The 18,766-nt window shown below is 42.8% G+C and overlaps 1 protein-coding gene across 1 annotated transcript in view; it reads left to right on the top strand.

Annotated features, from left to right (window-relative positions):
* Positions 1-1,008: 1,008 nt before the first annotated feature.
* The window catches only part of LOC124002322, a 44,008-nt gene continuing 26,250 nt past the window's right edge, over positions 1,009-18,766 (top strand). Inside the window, exons 1-3 of the mRNA XM_046309710.1 lie at positions 1,009-1,669; positions 17,560-17,641; positions 17,828-18,330. Of these exons, the coding sequence (XP_046165666.1) occupies positions 1,601-1,669; positions 17,560-17,641; positions 17,828-18,330 (654 nt within the window). The 5' untranslated portion in view covers positions 1,009-1,600. The remainder of the gene's footprint in view (positions 1,670-17,559; positions 17,642-17,827; positions 18,331-18,766) is intronic.

Raw genomic sequence — 18,766 nt, 5'->3', positions numbered from 1 at the left:
ACCTCAAAGTCAACTTGTTTTGACATCGCAATGTTGTTTTTAGCTGTATAGATTATGAAATTTATAAGCTCAACATGTGAAAACAGTATGTTTTTTTTGTAAGGGAGATGATGATGTCATTGAAATAGAATCTCTCTACTCTCGCCAATTATACCAGACTCTCTCTCTATCCTCCTCTTTCTCCCCTCTCTCTCTCTTCTTTCTTACCCACATCTCAATCTCTCTTTAATTTCAGTCCAATTTCAGTCCAATTGTCTTTATTCGGACAAGAAACAAATCCAATGCTGTCAAAGCTAACACGTCACTGAACCGACCAGAAGCAACTCAAAATTAAAGTAATAATATGAAGACTATTATAAGTGACATATACTTAACTGTCCCCCTCCCTTTCTTCTTTCCCTCCCGTGGATGCACTCACTCACTTACAGTAAAGGCACAATATGGAAGATTTTGTGCTATACAATGGTCATTCAATTTATGATATACCCATCGATTCCTGAAGAAACTAACTTATAAATGCCACATGGGCTTATTAAAACGGTATTACCCTATCATAACTCACAATATAAGTTTGTAATGATGCATTGTTCATATTGTGTGGTCATGGATAACTTTTTGGAGTGCCCCTTTTCTTTAAACTGTTTATTTTAAGCTATTATTTTTCCATTGTCACTGTATAATGAATAAATAAAGTGATATTCTATTATATTTGAATTGCATTATTTTTAATTACATTCTAATACATTATATTATTTTATATTTAAACGAAGTAGGCTATTTTATAGTTCAAATTCGAAACTTGACACACATCATCCTAATGACAGTTCCCAAATCTATGTAACCCTCTTGTTCCTCCAATAGATGAAAATGGGCTGAAATACATTACAGACTTAGGCAGTGTATAAACATAAGGCTTATCGTTCCATGAAAACAAGATATGGCTTTAAGAAATAGACAGTCACCCCTCCCTCGACAGAAAAAAAACGACATCATTCGGTGGAGAAGCCAATGAAAAGGACGGATCCATAACGGAGAGAAGTAGTATGTCTGTTGTAAACTAGCGTGCCGTGTAGCCTACATTCGGCTGTGTGTATGTCTGTGAGTATGAGTGCTGTGTGCGTGTCTAAATGTGAGCAAGTTCAGTAAAAGTAACCTACATAGTTTGCGCGCTGTTCCTACAATTATTTTTGCAAAGCAGAGGAGGAGAAAGTCGAAACGACTATGATGTATTCATTTGGGACCTGGGAAACCAGCTACCAGGACTGGCTACGTCGCTACCAAGCTAAATAAACGCACAATAATTCGGTTTTAGTTCAAATTCGTCCTAATCCAGCCTGTCACAAATAACGGATTTGGTCGCTATCATGTCAAAATTTGGACCTGCAAAGAGTTTATCTTCAACCTGATATCGGGGCTGATTCTTCTCTTCAACAGAAGTTGAGCGTGCCACCTTTGTGTGTGTGGTGTGTGCGTTCATGTGTAAATGTGTGCGACTGATGTGTAAACTGCTGTACATTCGCAATGAATGCACTGTAGTTGTCGCATGGCTTCACACCAGTGTACATTTAGCAACAAAAAAACATATTCGTAAAAATTCAGGATGTTGAAGACTCTAACCAAGAAGCTAAGGAGACACTCACTCAACGAGATACATCCCTTTCAGTTCAAGGTAAGCATAATATGTTCACAGTGTTGTCGAATTTCCCCCTCCCTCCCCCTACAGTAACATCGTCCCCCTGTTGAATTTACCCTGCCCCCACAGTAACATCCCATCCCACATCCAAAATATACATTTTAACATTGTTAAGTGCTATTATAATAGTATGATTGAACTAAAATAAAGAATACAACAACCACCGGTTGTGGGTTGGTAGCCAATTGATTGCAGCAACATTTTGTTGTATTTTTGATTGCAGCAACATTTTTGACCCTTCTATATTAATTAGTATTGCATTATGCAGAGTGTTTTTGCTAGGGCCTGTGGTTTTAGGTGAATGACCTGGTTACTTCGAAAGACTACTGCAACCACACACACACACACACATTATGTGGGCAGTACAGTATTTTTGCTCCTACTTCAAATCAGGCATTTAACGTTCAAAGAAATTAGCTGGACACATACTATGTAAACAATTGCACACACAGGTGTGTGTGTGTGTGTACAGTTGAAGTCGGAAGTTTACATACACTTTGTTTGGAGTCATTAAAACTCGTTTTTCAACCACTCCACAAATGTCTTGTTAACAAACTATAGTTTTGACAAGTCGGTTAGGACATCTACTTTGTCCATGACAAGTAATTTTCCAACAATTGTTTACAAACAGATTATTTCACTTATAATGCACTGTATCACAATTCCACTGGGTCAGAAGTTTACATTACACGAAGTTGACTGTGCCTTTAAACAGCTTTGAAAATTCCAGAAAATGATGTCATTGCTTTAGAAGCTTCTGATAGGCAAATTTACACGAGTCAATTGGAGGTGTACCTGTGGATGTATTTCAAGGCCTACCTTCAAGCCCAGTGCCTCTTTGCTTGACATCATGGGAAAATCAAAAGAAATCAGCCAAGACCTCCAAACGCCTGAAGGTACCACGTTCATCTGTACAAACAATAGTACGCAAGTATAAACACCATGGGACCACGCAGCCGTCATACCGCTCAGGAAGGAGACGCGTTTTGTCTCCTGGAGATGAACGTACATTGGTGTGAAAAGTGCAAATCAATCCCAGAACAACATCAAAGGACCTTGTGAAGATGCGGGAGGAAACGGCAACAAATATATATATCCACAGTAAAACGAGTCCTGTATCGACATAACCTGAAAGGCCACTCAGCAAGGAAGAAGCCACTGCTCCAAAAAAGCAAGACTATGGTTTGCAACTGCACATGAGGACAAAGGTCATACTTTTTGGAGAAATGTCCTCTAGTCTGATGAAACAAATATAGAACTGTTTGGCCGTAATGACCATCGTTATGTTTGGAGGAAAAAGGGGGACGCTTGAAAGCCGCAGAACACCATCCCAACCGTAAAGCATGGGGGTGCTTTGCTGCAGGAGGGACTGGTGCACTTCACAAAATAGATGGCTTCATGAGGAAAGAAAATGATGTGGGTATATTGAAGCAACATCTCAAGACATTAGTCAGGAAGTTAAAGCTTGGTTGCAAATGGGTCTTCCAAATGGACAATGACCCTAAGCATACTGTTGAAGTTGTGGTAAAATGGCTTATGGACAACAAGTCAAGGTATTGGAGTGGCCATCACAAAGCCCTGACCTCAATCCCATAGAACATTTGTCGGCAGAACTAAAAAAGTGTGTGTGAGCAAGGAGGCCTACAAACCTGACTCAGTTGCACCAGCTCTGTCAGGAGGAATAGGCCAAAATTCACCCAACTTATTGTGGGAAGCTTGTGGAAGGCTACCCAAAACTTTTGACCCAAGTTAAACAATTTAAAGGCAATGCTACCAAAATAGCTTACATATATATGTATAAACATTAACACACATTTGACATTTCAGTATAACATCAGTATTACACACACCATCGCCCTACTTCAATGTATTGTGCAACTGGTTCTCCTCTGAAAGGGGAATCTGTGTGTGTGTGTGTGTGTGTGTGTGTGTGGTGTGTGTGTGTGTGTGTGTGTGTGTGTGTGTGTGTGTGTGTGTGTGTGTGTGTGTGTGTGTGTGTGTGTGTGTGTGTGTGTGTGTGTGTGTGTGTGTGTGTGTGTGTGTGTGTGTGTGTGTGTGTGTGTGTGCCCAGCAGTGTTTCCACCCTAAACTGCCCAGAATGCTTTAACACACACACATGCACCTGGCCTGCTTAAACTACATGTATGATTTGCCCATCCAACAGCTGTTCAACTCTGCAGACAGTCTCCTCAGAGTCCAAGAGCTCTAGCAGTGTTTCCCCTAGACTAGAGGTTATCTTAGCTGGAGCCCTAAGGACTGCAGCAATATACAAAGCTGGTGTCACCAGTCTTCAATAAAAACACTAACCGTTTGTTGGCAGGGGGCTGCATCATCACTTTTAATAATGTAATGTAATGATGGTGATTGGTGATTGAAGTCACCCACCTTTACACTTGCTAGTCTTCAACCTTCAGTGGCAACCAATTCAACGTTACACGGCAGCCATTTTTTTGGACCATGTTAATTTCACATGTGCTCAGCCCTAGTAGGATTTTAAGTCGAATACGTCTCTATGGTACCTGCAGAATGATCTATTTTATAGGGGGCACAGTTGTTGGTCTGCGTACGCTGAGACAGAGGCTCGTGAATCAATCATTATTTGTGATTCATTGCGGCCAGCAGTAAAATAAAAAAAGAATGATGATTCTCGAGTCACTGAAAAGTATTTCAAAAATAACGAATCATTCGCGAACTGCACATCACTACCACAGATTTCCCTGCTGTTGCTTTGGTCATGGTGATCTGCCGCTGCTGTGATGACTGTTTGGACATTCTTTTCACATGCTTTGCTGTTTCGAAGTGACCTTGTGTTCCAGCACAACGTTGCATGGAGTGCATTACAATTTGCCCCCACTTTCATGTCAAATATTTGGAAATAGTTTTGCACGGTCTTTAGCTGTGATTTTTGTTGGTAAATGAGATTCCTGTTCATTGTTCTGTCTGTCATAAACTGATGGTTGATGACTGACATTTTAACACGCAGACGGGGGAAGAAAGTTTGACGTATGGTTTGATTGGGCAGTTTGAGGTAAGTGGTCGAAATTGCGAAACCACATTTGTTTTGAACTCTTTTTTTTAATGCAGTAATGTGCAGTGATGGGTCAATTGTGAGCTCTCGCGTAATATGCATAGATGCGTTGTACTATATATGCCTTCTTGGAATCCTGGAGAGACTGTTTAATGTAGGGTGCGGAGGGACTTTAAATTGTGAATGGGTCACTCGCCTCAACCTCCACCATTGTATAGCAACCAGGTTTCGGATCAATTCAAAATTGAATTGAGATTCCAGAATTTGAATGAGGCAATTTGAATTGAAGTTGGTAACAGGATACAGAATTGCAATTTGAATGAAAGGAAATACAATTTATTCAGTGAAATTCAATGAATTTGTAGTCTTTGTTAGATGTTGTACATAAAATAACATGTTATTAACATGCATATAAAATATTGTTCAAACAATGGATTTTCAGGACAAACATGTATGCAAATATTCAAATCAAATCAAATGTTATTTTTCACATACACATGGTTAGCAGATGTTAATGCGAGTGTAGCGAAATGCTTGTGCTTCTAGTTCCGACAATGCAGTAATAACCAACAAGTAATCTAACTAACAATTCCAAAACTACTGTCTTACACACACAAGTGTAGAGGGATAAAGAATATGTACATAAAGATATATGAATGAGTGATGGTACAGAGCGGCATAGGCAAGATACAGTAAATGGTATCGAGTACAGTATATACATATGAGATGAGTATGTAAACAAAGTGGCATAGTTAAAGTGGCTAGTGATACATGTATTACATAAAGATGCAGTAGATGATATAGAGTACAGTATATACGTATACATATGAGATGAATAATGTAGGGTATGTAAACATTATATTAGGTAGCATTGTTTAAAGTGGCTAGTGATATATTTTACATAATTTCCCATCAATTCCAATTATTAAAGTGAAGTGGCCTTGAGATAGAAGCTGTTTTCCAGTCTCTCGGTCCCAGCTTTGATGCACCTGTACTGACCTCGCCTTCTGGATGATAGCGGGGTGAACAGGCAGTGGCTCGGGTGGTTGTTGTCCTTGATGATCTTTATGGCCTTCCTGTAACATCGGGTGGTGTAGGTGTCGTTGAGTGTGAGGTTATTTTCCTGACACCACACTCCGAGGGCCCTCACCTCCTCCCTGTAGGCCGTCTCGTCGTTGTTGGTAATCAAGCCTACCACTGTTGTGTCGTCCGCAAACTTGATGATTGAGTTGGAGGCGTGCGTGGCCACGCAGTCGTGGGTGAACAGGGAGTACAGGAGAGGGCTCAGAACACACCCTTGTGGGGCCCCAGTGTTGAGGATCAGCGGGGTGGAGATGTTGTTGCCTACCCTCACCACCTGGGGGTGGCCCGTCAGGAAGTCCAGTACCCAGTTGCACAGGGCGGGGTCGAGACCCAGGGTCTCGAGCTTGATGACGAGCTTGGAGGGTACTATGGTGTTGAATGCCGAGCTGTAGTCGATGAACAGCATTCTCACATAGGTATTCCTCTTGTCCAGATGGGTTAGGGCAGTGTGCAGTCTGGTTGAGATTGCATCGTCTTTAGACCTATTTGGGTGGTAAGTAAATTGGAGTGGGTCTTGGGTGTCAGTTAGGGTGGAGGTGATATGGTCCTTGACTAGTCTCTCAAAGCACTTCATGATGACGGAAGTGAGTGCTACGGGGCGGTAGTCGTTTAGCTCAGTTACCTTAGCTTTCTTGGGAACAGGAACAATGGTGGCCCTCTTGAAGCATGTGGGAACATCAGACTGGTATAGGGATTGATTGAATATGTCCGTAAACACACCGGCCAGCTGGTCTGCACATGCTCTGAGGGTGCGGCTGGGGATGTCGTCTGGGCCTGCAGCCTTGCGAGGTTTAACACGTTTAAATGTCTTACTCACATCGGCTGCAGTGAAGGAGAGTCCGCATGTTTTCGTTGCAGGCCGTGTCAGTGGCACTGTATTATCCTCAAAGCGGGCAAAAAAGTTATTTAGTCTGCCAGCGAGCAAGACATCCTGGTCCGGGCTGGGCTGGTTTTCTTCTTGTAGTCCGTGATTGACTGTAGACCCTGCCACATACCTCTTGTGTCTGAGCCGTTGAATTGCGACTCTACTTTGTCTCTATACTGACGCTTAGCTTGTTAGATAGCCTTGCGGAGGGAATAGCTGCACTGTTTGTATTCGGTCATGTTACCAGTCACCTTGCCCTGATTAAAAGCAGTGGTTTGCGCTTTCAGTTTCACGCGAATGCTGCCATCAATCCACGGTTTCTGGTTAGGGAATGTTTTAATCGTTGCTATGGTGTGCGAGTTCTAATGAACTCGCACACCGAATCAGCGTATTCGTCAATGTTGTTATCTGACGCAATACAAAACATATCCCAGTCCACGTGATGGAAGCAGTCTTGGAGTGTGGAGTCAGTTTGCTCGGACCAGCGTTGGACAGACCTCAGCGTGGGAGATTCTTGTTTTAGTTTCTGTCTGTAGGCAGGGATCAACAAAATGGAGTCGGGGTCAGCTTTTCTGAAAGGAGGGCGGGGCAGGGCCTTATATGCGTCGCGGAAGTTAGAGTAACAATGATCCAACATTTTTCCACCCCTGGTTGCGCAATCGATATGCTGATAAAATTTAGGGAGTCTTGTTTTCAGATTAGCCTTGTTAAAATCCCCAGCTACAATGAATGCAGCCTCCGGATAAATGGATTCCAGTTTGCAAAGAGTCAAATAAAGTTAGTTCAGAGCCATCGATGTGTCTGCTTGGGGGGGAATATATACGGCTGTGATTATAATCGAAGAGAATTCTCTTGGTAGATAATGCGGTCGACATTTGATTGTGAGGAATTCTAAATCAGGTGAACAGAATGATTTGAGTTCCTGTATGTTTCTTTCATCAAACCATGTCTCGTTAGCCACAAGGCATACGCCCCCGCCCCTCTTCTTACCAGAAAGATGTTTGTTTCTGTCGGCGCGATGTGTGGAGAAACCCGCTGGCTGCACTGCATCCGATAGCGTCTCTCCAGTGAGCCATGTTTCCGTGAAGCAAAGAACGTTACAGTCTCTGATGTCCCTCTGGAATGCTACCCTTGCTCGGATTTCATCAACCTTGTTGTCAAGAGACTGGACATTGGCGAGAAGAATGCTAGGGAGTGGTGCACGATGTGCCCATCTCCGGAGTCTGACCAGAAGACCGCCTCGTTTCCCTCTTTTACGGAGTCATTTTTTTGGGTCGCCGCATGGGATCCATTCCGTTGTCCTGGTTGAAAGGCAGAACACAGGATCCGCGTCGCGAAAATCATATTCTTGGTCGTACTGATGGTGAGTTGACGCTGATCTTATATTCAGTAGTTCTTCTCGACTGTATGTAATGAAACCTAAGATGTCCTGGGGTACTAATGTAAGAAATAACACGTAAAAAAACAAACTGCATAGTTTCCTAGGAACGCGAAGCGAGGCGGCCATCTCTGTCGGCGCCGGATCAACACGACATACTATGGAATGCCGTTTTGTGTCTTTGTGTGTCAAAAAATATTAATGTCAAATAACACAGTTCTATTATAGAATGTTGTGTGTTATGAATTTGCATGTGAAAGGAAATTGGTGCATCACTAGTAAGGGTGGTCTTCAGAAATCAGGATTTTTGGTGCATGCATTTCTAATGCTGAACAAGCAAGCAGGAGCCATTTCAAATTACATAAAGGCATTACTAGTTTATAGGCATTTAAGGAATAATGTTCACTACTAGGGTTGCAAAGGGTTGGAAACCTTCCATGGGAAATAAAGCCCTGGAATTTGCTTAAATTCATCAAAAAAGTTAGTTTAGAACCTATTTGAACCTATTTGTGGGACACACAAGGCAATTCTAGGTCTTGTGGCATATTCTGGTTAAACTATCCCCAATTCAATGGAATTGCGACCATCTGCATGCACAGTCCATCACACGTACAGCTGATTTCTCAAGATCTGGCACGCTAATGAGATGCTATTGAGCCCACACTACTACACAAAGATGCAGAATCATCTGGCCAAGTGCAAAAAGTTCCCTCAGCACTCACAACAAGCAACCTCTGACAAAGTCCCTCTAGTTCTATTCAAGGTGAAAACCTTAACACCTTAACGATAGCAACAGCTCATGGTCCTCCTAGCATCAGACATTTTGATGAATGTCTTGCTCGATCTGTGTATGCAACTGGTTCACCTCTGATGCTCACAGCCAATGTGTATTGGAAGAGATTTCTGAATGTTCTTCGTCCAGCTTACACCCCTTCAACCAGACATGCTTTATCTACTCATTTGCTGGATGCAGAGTTCAACAGAGTTCAAGTGAAGGTCAAGCAAATCATAGAGAAAGCAGACTGTATTGCAATCATCTCTGATGAGTGGTCAAATATTCGTGGGCAAAAGATAATTAACTACGTAATCTCCACCCCTCAACCAGTATTCTACAGGAGCACAGACACAAGGGACAACACACACCAGTCTTTACATTGCAGATTAGCTGAAGGCAGTCATCAATGACCTTGGACCACAGAAGATATTTGCATTGGTGACAGACAATGCTGCGAATATGAAGGCTGCTTGGTCTAAAGTGGAGTCCAACTCTCAATTACACTCATTGGCTGTGCTGCTCATGCATTGAATCTGTTCCTCAAGGACATCATGGCGTTGAAAGCAATGGTTACACTACAAGAGAGCCAAGGAAATGGTTTGATATGTTATCAAGTAAGTCATCAAGTAATAGCAACAATCTACAGTGCCTTGTGAAAGTATTCGGCCCCCTTGAACTTTGCGACCTTTTGCCACATTTCAGGCTTCAAACATAAAGTCAATGTCCAGACCTGAATCCAATCGAGAATCTGTGGAAAGAACTGAAAACTGCTGTTCACAAGTGTTCTCCATCCAACCTCACTGAGCTCGAGCTGTTTTGCAAGGAGGAATGGGAAAAAAATTCAGTCTCTCGATGTGCAAAACTGATAGACATACCCCAAGCGACTTACAGCTGTAATCGCAGCAAAAGGTGGCGCTACAAAGTATTAACTTAAGGGGGCTGAATAATTTTGCACGCCCAATTTGTCAGTTTTTGATTTGTTAAAAAAGTTTGAAATATCCAATAAATGTCGTTCCACTACATGATTGTGTCCCACTTGTTGTTGGTTCTTCACAAAAAAATACAGTTTTATATCTTTATGTTTTGAAGCCTGAAATGTGGCAAAAGGTCGGAAAGTTCAAGGGGTCCGAATACTTTCGCAAGGCACTGTACCTCAACAAGCAAATTAGAAGAATAAGAGCACCACATTGAAGCTACCCAGCAACACCCGTTGGGTTGGTGTTGTCATCAATGTTTGACATGTCTCCTGGAGGGGAAGGAGTCTCCAAGAAATGGCGATATCACAGTCTGCCGATATGGACAGCCCCATCAAGAGGATCCTCCTGGATGTATTTTGGGAGAGATTGGTAAGCAGCCTGAAACTCCTGAAACATAGTGGTTCCTCCTTTTAAAAATTGAGAGCTTACCCTGTGGGACATAGAGGTAATTTGTGGTTTAGTAGGGTACCCTGTATCACCATTTCATTCCACCAGACCAGCGCAAGGGGGAGTTAGCATAAGTCAGTGCTTTTGGGTTCTACTGTGTGTCCTAACTGGCAATGAATGGGCGACATAAACCTAAATAGAAACTGATAATTGTGCACAACTGCAGTATTACTTACTTAAACTTTTACACTGTTTTTTAAATTATTTTATTTTGTTTTGATTATTTTGGTCTTACTGTAGGCAACTCCCGATCGCTCTTGTTATACAGTGCCTGAGAGGCATAATGGTCTAAGACGCTGCATAGCAGTGGCTTTATTTACAAATTTGCAACAAGGTCTCACCCCATGTTCAAGAAGGGCCTTTTTTCTCGCACATTTTACATTATTTGGAAACAAAATCATCTCCTAAATGTTATTTTTTTAAACAAAGCTGTTATTAATTTAGAATTAGATCAAATCCTTTTGGAAATTCTCACAGATCTATTATTAACCATGTTATTAGCAGGACAATATCTATTGTTCATGGCTCCCGAGTGGCGCACAATGGGATTGCCTTGCAGTTCTCCAGCTGTATCCACTGAAAGCGCGCGAGGGTTAAGGCACGAGGGCAGGGGGCACGGGATGAACCACAGAGCCGCGCACAGAAGACCGACCGAGCTTATGGGGAAGGGAGGAGGAAGGGGAATGGGGGGGTAGACCCCTCTACCCCGCCAAACTGGCAACACTTTAAGGGGCATTGCACTAATAATGGCGCTGACAAGGGAAACATTCCCGCTGTTCTGTTCTTAGTGCCAGTCGGCACATTCAAACTAAAACGATGTAACTAATAATGGAGTCTTTATGCTTTCGTTGATAAAATAATGATAAAATTCTCTTTCAAAATGCCGATGTTTGTTTATTTAGTTATGGATCCATAATGAATTACTATGGGAATAAATTTCAATGAATTACAGAAATATCCTCTATGTAATTATTGGCGGAGAGTCACGTCATGTTTTTTGATATACTGTAGGGCGACAAGAGTCTCACTAGCGTTGAGTAATGTGCTGTTAAAAGTGGTGTAGGTCTTTATTTAAAGAGCATATTGAAGTTAGAAGCGATAGCCTACAACTTTTGTAGCACCGTTTCATGCTGCTCTGAGACAAGCATGGGGACTGGTCTTGATAAATCAGTGAGATTTTTATTTTCACCGAATCTCCGTTTGGGTATTGGTTAGACTAGAATTGGGAAATTGGGGTGTAGAAATGTTATGCTCTTAGTGTAACTTTTATTTAACTAGGCAAGTCAGTTAAGATCAAATTCTTATTTACAAGGACAGCCGACTCCTTCTTCCCCTTCGGGGAATTGAACCCCGGTCTCCCGCGTGCCCGCACGACACGGATTCTTTAGCTAAACAGCCCAGTACTATACTCCTGACCGTCACTTTGTACAGCACCATATTTTATATTCAATCCTAACAGACACCCAGAAGGTTTTCCGTTTTTCTTGGAATAGAAACGCCATAATGTTAATCTAATTAAGCAAGTACCAATCAAAAGTTTGGACACACCTACTCATTCCACGGTTTTTCTATACTTTTACTATTTTCTACATTGTAGAATAATAGCGAAGACATCACAACTATGAAATAACACATATGGAATCAGTTAAGAACAAATTCTTATTTACAAGGACAGCCTACTCCTTCCTCCCCGTTGGGGAATTCAACCTCCCACGCTCCCGCATTCTCTAGTACAGGCTATCAAATGCTTCTCAACGATGCCCTCGGGTGGTCAAACTAGCATTGATTGTACCAGTGGTTCACACTTTTAAATAACGCTTCGTAGAATTCTGTGGCACCCTGCAAGCTGCGCAGCAGTATGCTGCAACTTTTAACGGAGGGACCACTGTATAGCAGTTGCCATTGAATAGATTGAGGGAGACAGTGCCATCCTGTCTGATGTTCTGACTCTGCTTGCAGATGTAAGAGGAGAAATCCGTACTGCCATGCCCACTTCACTGTTGCTCCAAGCAGAGGAAACTGCAGTTCTGAAATGCATCAAAAAGCATGAAGCCCATAAATGCCACAGCGTACATGTTGGACCCCAAGTATTCTGGCAAGAGCATCCCGTCTGGTGCAGAGATCAACAAGGCCCATGGTGTCATCACTACCGTGTCTCGCCACCTTGGCCTGGATGAGGGATGGGTTCTTGGCAGTCTGGTGAAGTGTACTTCCAAGCAAGGGCTTTGGGATGGAGATGCAATATGGCAGTTGTGCTAACATATCTCATCAGCCACCTGGTGGAAGGGACTTTATGGATCTGAGGCTCTTTCCCATGTTGCCTCCATCCTCTCCAAATCCCAACATCATCCACCTCAGAGCACAACTGGTCCTTATTTGGGAACACACACACCAAAGCATGCAACAGGCTGACCAGGTTGAAAATTTGGTGGCTATCGAGTAATCCTCAACAGGGTTGGAAAGTGACAGTGAAGAAGAGGCCTCAGTCTGATGTTCAAGAGATGGACATTGATGTCCAGGGAGAAGACATGGAAGCCTGACAGGAAGACAACCAAAGCTTTAGTATAGAAACTCTCATTTTTCAGATGTATGTCGAAAACGTTTTTGGGAGATGCGATGGAACATTTGGGGATCATTCAATATTCCCTTTTGTTGTTCAGTGAAAGGTGTTGCTGTATCTAATAGCCTAATGGTCCCCTGCTCAAACAATAAGAAAATCAGTTCAGCTCCATTGCACAGCATATGCACATCTCAAGAGTTAGTTTCTCTCTTGTGCAGAATCTCATCAGAAACACCCAGACACACAGTTCCCTCAACTGTTGAATACATACATGCATGACCTATATCATATTTTATGTTTACCATGCATTTGCAAAAATAATCTATTTTCATACACACTTCACTGTGCATAACATTGATGTCCTTTTCAAGAGTACCCTCTCATACTAGTCTACAGGCTCAACACAAGTATCATGGATCCCAAGTACATTAGTCATGAAAACCCCATAGACATTTGGTCCAATTATTTGAACCTTCTTTGAGTTCCTCAGATAAAACAAATGTCCCCTGTTTTTCCAATGTGGGGTGAATGTATGTAACATAGATAAGGAGACTAACTGGGACTGCGAAGAAGGAATGTAGCAGAAAATGTAAAGATATTTGGTGTGATAAATAGCCTAGTTCCTTACCCCAGTCGTACACACACTGAATAACTTTGGATTTACTGTGCGTGCATGTATGTCCTTTAACGCCTCTGGGATATGTGGGACTCTAGCGTCCGTTGACATCTAGTGGAAGCCTTAGGAAGTGCAATATGACCCCAAAGACTGTATATTCGATAGGCAGTGACTTGGAAAAACTACAAACCTCAGATTTCCCACTTCCTGGTTGGATTTTGTCTCAGGTTTTTGCCTGCCATATGAGTTCTGTTATACTCAGACATAATTCAAACAGTTTTAGAAACCTCAGAGTGTTTTCTATCCAAATCTACTAATTACATGCATATTGTAGCTTTTGGGCCTGAGTAGAAGGCAGTTTACTCTGGGCACTTTTTTATCCAAGCTACTCAATACTGCCCCCCAGTCTCAAAGAAGTTAAGTGCAACGTTAATGTGTGTGTGTGTGTGTGCATGTGCATGTGAATGTGTGTTTATCGTGTGTTTTTTTTAACCTTTGTGTGTATGAGTGTGTTCCCTCTTAGTCACCTGGTGTCCTTATAAACAGTTAATACCAGGTTCCCTGAAATACCGCCAAATGGTTAATTAAGTCAACATGCAACGTCACTGTTATGTTGACTCATCCTGTTGCCACAGACAATAGTGTCTGACTTGCTCCAAGATGGGGCACACCCTTGACATCTAACCTGGATTTCAGCCCTTAAACCCTTGCTTGAGGTAGAAGTTGCCCTTAAAAACTGATCTTCGATCAGATTACCTGATCCTGTATCAGTGGTAAGGGGTAAACATATATTTTTTTGAACCTATTCTGAATTTTTTGAAAGGTTCATATCACTGTCAGGAAATGCAAGCTCCCTCCAGCCCTGTGAATGTGTTGGGCCCCACAGCGACACACACACACCCCAGTCCCATGCGGTGCTAGTGGGTGATGTCAGGTGTGACCGTGTGATGGCAGTAAAACTTTGAATGCACACCTGTTGTATGTAGAAGAAGTAATGTTCAAGTTTTACAGATATACAGATATATGGCAGTCACTGAAATGCATGGATATTACAGTACATACAAAAAAAACAATTCATGACTATGTAAACTGAACAAAAATATAAATGCAAAATGCAACAATTTCAACTACTTATAAGGAACTCTGTAAATTGAAATTAATTAATTTGTGGATTTTACATGACTGTACAGGGGGACAGCCATAGGCCCACCCACTTGGGAGCCAGGCCCACCCATTTGGAAGCAATGCCCAGCCAATTCATTTTTCCCCACAAAGGGGATTCATTACAGACAGAAGTACTCCGTTTCATCAGCTTTCCGGGTGGCTGGTCTCAGACGATCACCAGGTGAAGATACCAGATTTGGAGGTCCTGGGCTGGTGTGGTTACACGTGGTCTGCGGTTGGGAGGCCGTTAAGGATGTACTGCCAAATTCTCTAAAATGACATTGGCTTATTGTATAGAAATGAACATTAAATTATCTTGCAACACCTCTGGTGGACATTCCTGCAGTCAGCCTGCTAATTGCACGCTGCCTTTAAACTTGAGACATCTGTGGCATTGGGTTGTGTGCCAAAAATGCACATTTTAGAGTGTCCTTTTATTGTCCCCAGCAGAAGGTTCACCTGTGTAATGATCAGCTTCTTGCTATGCACATGTCATGTTTTGTCATATATTGTCTTGTCCTTGTGCTTTCCCTTCTGTTCGTTTCCCCCTGCTGGTCTTATTAGGGTCGTTCCCTTTTTCTATCCCTCTCTCTCCCCCTCCCTCTCTCTCTTCTCTCTATCGTTCCGTTCCTGCTCCCAGCTGTTCCTCATTCTCCTAACTCACTCATTTACTCTTTTCACACCTGTCCCCTATTTTGCCCTCTGATTAGAGCCCTATTTCTCCCCTTGTTTTCCGCTTCTGTCCTTGTCGGATCCTTGTATGATGTTCGCTGTGCTGTGTCCTTGTCTCGCCCTGTCGTGTTTTGTCTCCTTCAGATGCTGCGTGTGAGCAGGTGTCTTAGTCTGCTACGGTCGGTGCCTTCCCGAAGCAACCTGCAGTCAATGGTCGAGTCTCCAGTCTGTCCTCGTTACTACGAGTGGATTTAAGTTTTTTCCTGTTTTGTTTTCTTCTTGATTTTTCCAGGATTATTACCTTTGTCATATACTGGAATAAAGACTCTGTTTTCGTTAAGTCGCTTTTGGGTCCTCATTCACCAGCATAACAGCACACCTGTCAAGTGGATGGATTATCTTGGCGAAGGAGAAATGCTCACTAACAGGGATGTAAACAAATTTGTGCACAAAATATGAGAGATGAGCTTTTTGTGTACGGAACATTTCTGTGATCTTTTATTTCGGCTCATGAAACATGAGACCAACTTTACATGTTCCGTTTATTTTTTTCCAATATACATCTAGGAGACTCTGAGTTGTTGATTTAGTTTGCGTAGGTTATGGACAACTTTTTAATATCTGTCTTGGCCTGTTGGATAGAGAAGAGGGCATTTTGGGTGGACCTTCCTGACACGTGTCCTTGACAAGCAGTGGGTAACCAGTCCCTGAAAGGCAGAGTTTCTCTCTTCTCTCATGAAGTGAGGGTAGTGATAATGAAGTCAGAGCATCCATCTATTCAGGATATGCTGTGCTGAGGATGATTCTGCAAGCATACTTCTGGATACGCTCCAGTTGATCAGAGAGGGCTTGAGTTAAGGACCAATGCGAAGCTGGTGCTGCGTATTCCAGGCAGGGGTGAATGTAGCCTGGGTATATAGCTACCAGGTCAGCCTTTGCCACATTGAACCTTTCTTGTTTCTCTTTCTAACCATGATTGTTACGTATTCGTCCCACTGCAGATTCTTTTGTACAATGACTAAGAAGGTTGACTGATTCTCAGACTTGCAGGTCTTTACCGTCGATTGTAAAGGTACTTGGAGGGTGCGGGTTTATCACAAGTAGTGTATGCGGCTTGCTCGAGGAGCACTGGTTCTCTTTCTCTCCTTTTCACCGTTTGAAGTGCTTCAGTAGGAAGGGGAGGTGTTGAGTCTGTGTGTGCATGTGAGCACAGATGGCAGCTGCTCGGCCTGGCCTCACTCAGTGTCGTGCGTTACTTAACTCTTAGTGCTGCCGTCTGTTGGGTTTCTCTCTTTTTGTTGTCGTAGACTCCTCAAAAGGAGAATGCTCTTAAAGCACAAGTGAAGGCAATAAAATACCTATCTGATAAAAAAAATATGTGGCATCGATATTAGTCAAAACATGTGTATATATATATATATATATATAGTGTCAAAATGTAAATAGGATAATTTTGTTCATAAAGTCAGTCTCATCCAAAACGGACTTTTGTGAGTTCATGACTTACTTGAGGGTTGTTTTGATTTTGACAATGCTCATTTGCCCACTAACACGGGTTACACAGCTGCTGGGATTGCGCTCTATCCAATCTTACCGCAGAACACAGACTGTGAGACAGACCTGCCCATCAGATCTGACTTTGTTAACATAAGATGACACATTGGTGCAATATTTCTCAAATAAAAAAATACAAATACCTTAGCTAGATGTAAAATTGCTCTATACTAAAACCTCTGCAAAAACGTTAATTACAATTAATTACAGATTTCTTGATTTATCTTCGATTCAATCTGACAGTTTGAGGAAGAGATACTGGTTTTGTCCCCCATGAGGGGACTAACATCCCCTAACTGCCACATCGAACCACAAGACTGAAATCTAATTTTTTTAAAGGGACAGTCTGGGACATGGAAATGGCAGCATCAAGAGCTGCATTGAACTGAAGAGGCTGTCTTGTAGAGAGCAGACTTGGCCTAGATTTAAGCTTTTTGTAACTTCATCCATCTATACCAAATTCTAACTTGAGTATAAGGCATTTTTCAGGAAGAATAGGCCATTTGACCAAGTTTAGGTGTTCGCATGATATGCACGCTACATGTGAAACAGAGTTGTGCTAATTTTGACCTTTTTTACATTGCACAATTTCTTTGGATAAATCATGTTGATTGAGCTTTTGGGTTAGTGGGCCACCATGTTGCTTAAAGCCCCAAAGAGTGGCTTGTACTGATGCTATCTCATTTAACTGGTTGAGAGCCATATGTTGCTTGATGTCATTGTTAACCTTTAACCCTTTCCTTCTAGATTTCCTACCATTGCAGTGGGGAGGGAGCAGAGAGCGACGATTCCGAGGGGGAGAACCAGGAGCTTGCACAGATTGACAGAGGTATGTGGGCCGCTCGCTCAAACCAACCCAAGTCGTCTATGGTCTTCATTGTTACATGGATGTGTACAAGATGGTCATTTAACAGATTAAGCAACTTCTAGGTAACACAGTATAGAAGAAGACAATAAGCTTGTTGCTATCTCTGCCTCTTCAACTTTGACCTATACTCTTCGTTGCCCCCCTCAGAGAGGCGGCGGAACGGTGGCCTCACCCCTCTGGCCACCAACCAACAGCACAACCAGGGTCCCCTCTCCCCGGCATGCCTCTGTCGCCTACGCCTCCTTCTAGACCCAACTCTGGACCACCACTCTTCCGAAGAAGAGCTGGAGCGAATCAGCTGCGGCGTTGGAGATGGCAAGAAGTGGATGCTGCACCATCACCACGTCGAGCACCACAGCAGTGCTTCCAGCGATGAGGAGGTGCGGGACCTGTTCGGCTGTGGTCCGGTGGTGGCGGCCTTGGAGCCTGGGACTTGCCTGGGGGCCTCCCCCAGCCCAGTGCTCTTTAGCTCCAGCCCGCCTCGCAGCCTCAAGCCCCCCATTCGGCTCCAGTTCCAGGTGGCGCAGCCTGCTGCCAGGCCCATTATCTTGACCCACTTTGAACAGTCAGCGGTTCCCTATACAAAGCACAGGCACAGCTACGGGGGAGATGTTGGGAGGCCGAGTCTGGACCTGGAGAAAATGCAACAGGTTAGTGTTTCTATGCAGTGTCCACAATTCTTAAATAGCAACCGTTTGTATTGCTTTGTTCATTCTCCAATCAGCCTAGTATTCTGTGGTTTGGATAGAATCTCACATAAGTATTTGGCAATCATAGAATCACATAGCTGGGTCATGCTATGCATAGTGCCTTTTGGCTAGTGTAATTTAAATTAAGAATTGTTTTTATATAAAAGTGAAAGGGTTTAATTTCATCTTAAATTGGCATGTTGTATAGAAAACAGGGAAGGGAGATTGAATGCAGTCTTCACAACAATGTTTGAACTTTTTAAGAACATTTGTGGCCTATATATTTATGGGTAACAGGGTTAATGTGTTATGTTCAGTTTTCCACCACAAAACGCCAGACAATTACTAAAAAGAGTAGACCCAGGGCCTCCCGGGTGGCGCAGCGGTCTGCATTGCA

The sequence above is a fragment of the Oncorhynchus gorbuscha genome, linkage group LG17 (assembly GCF_021184085.1).
Source record: "Oncorhynchus gorbuscha isolate QuinsamMale2020 ecotype Even-year linkage group LG17, OgorEven_v1.0, whole genome shotgun sequence".
Taxonomy (NCBI): Eukaryota; Metazoa; Chordata; class Actinopteri; order Salmoniformes; family Salmonidae; genus Oncorhynchus; species Oncorhynchus gorbuscha.
The sequence above is the reverse complement of the archived record's forward strand: the minus strand, read 5'-3'. Positions and strand labels throughout refer to the sequence as shown.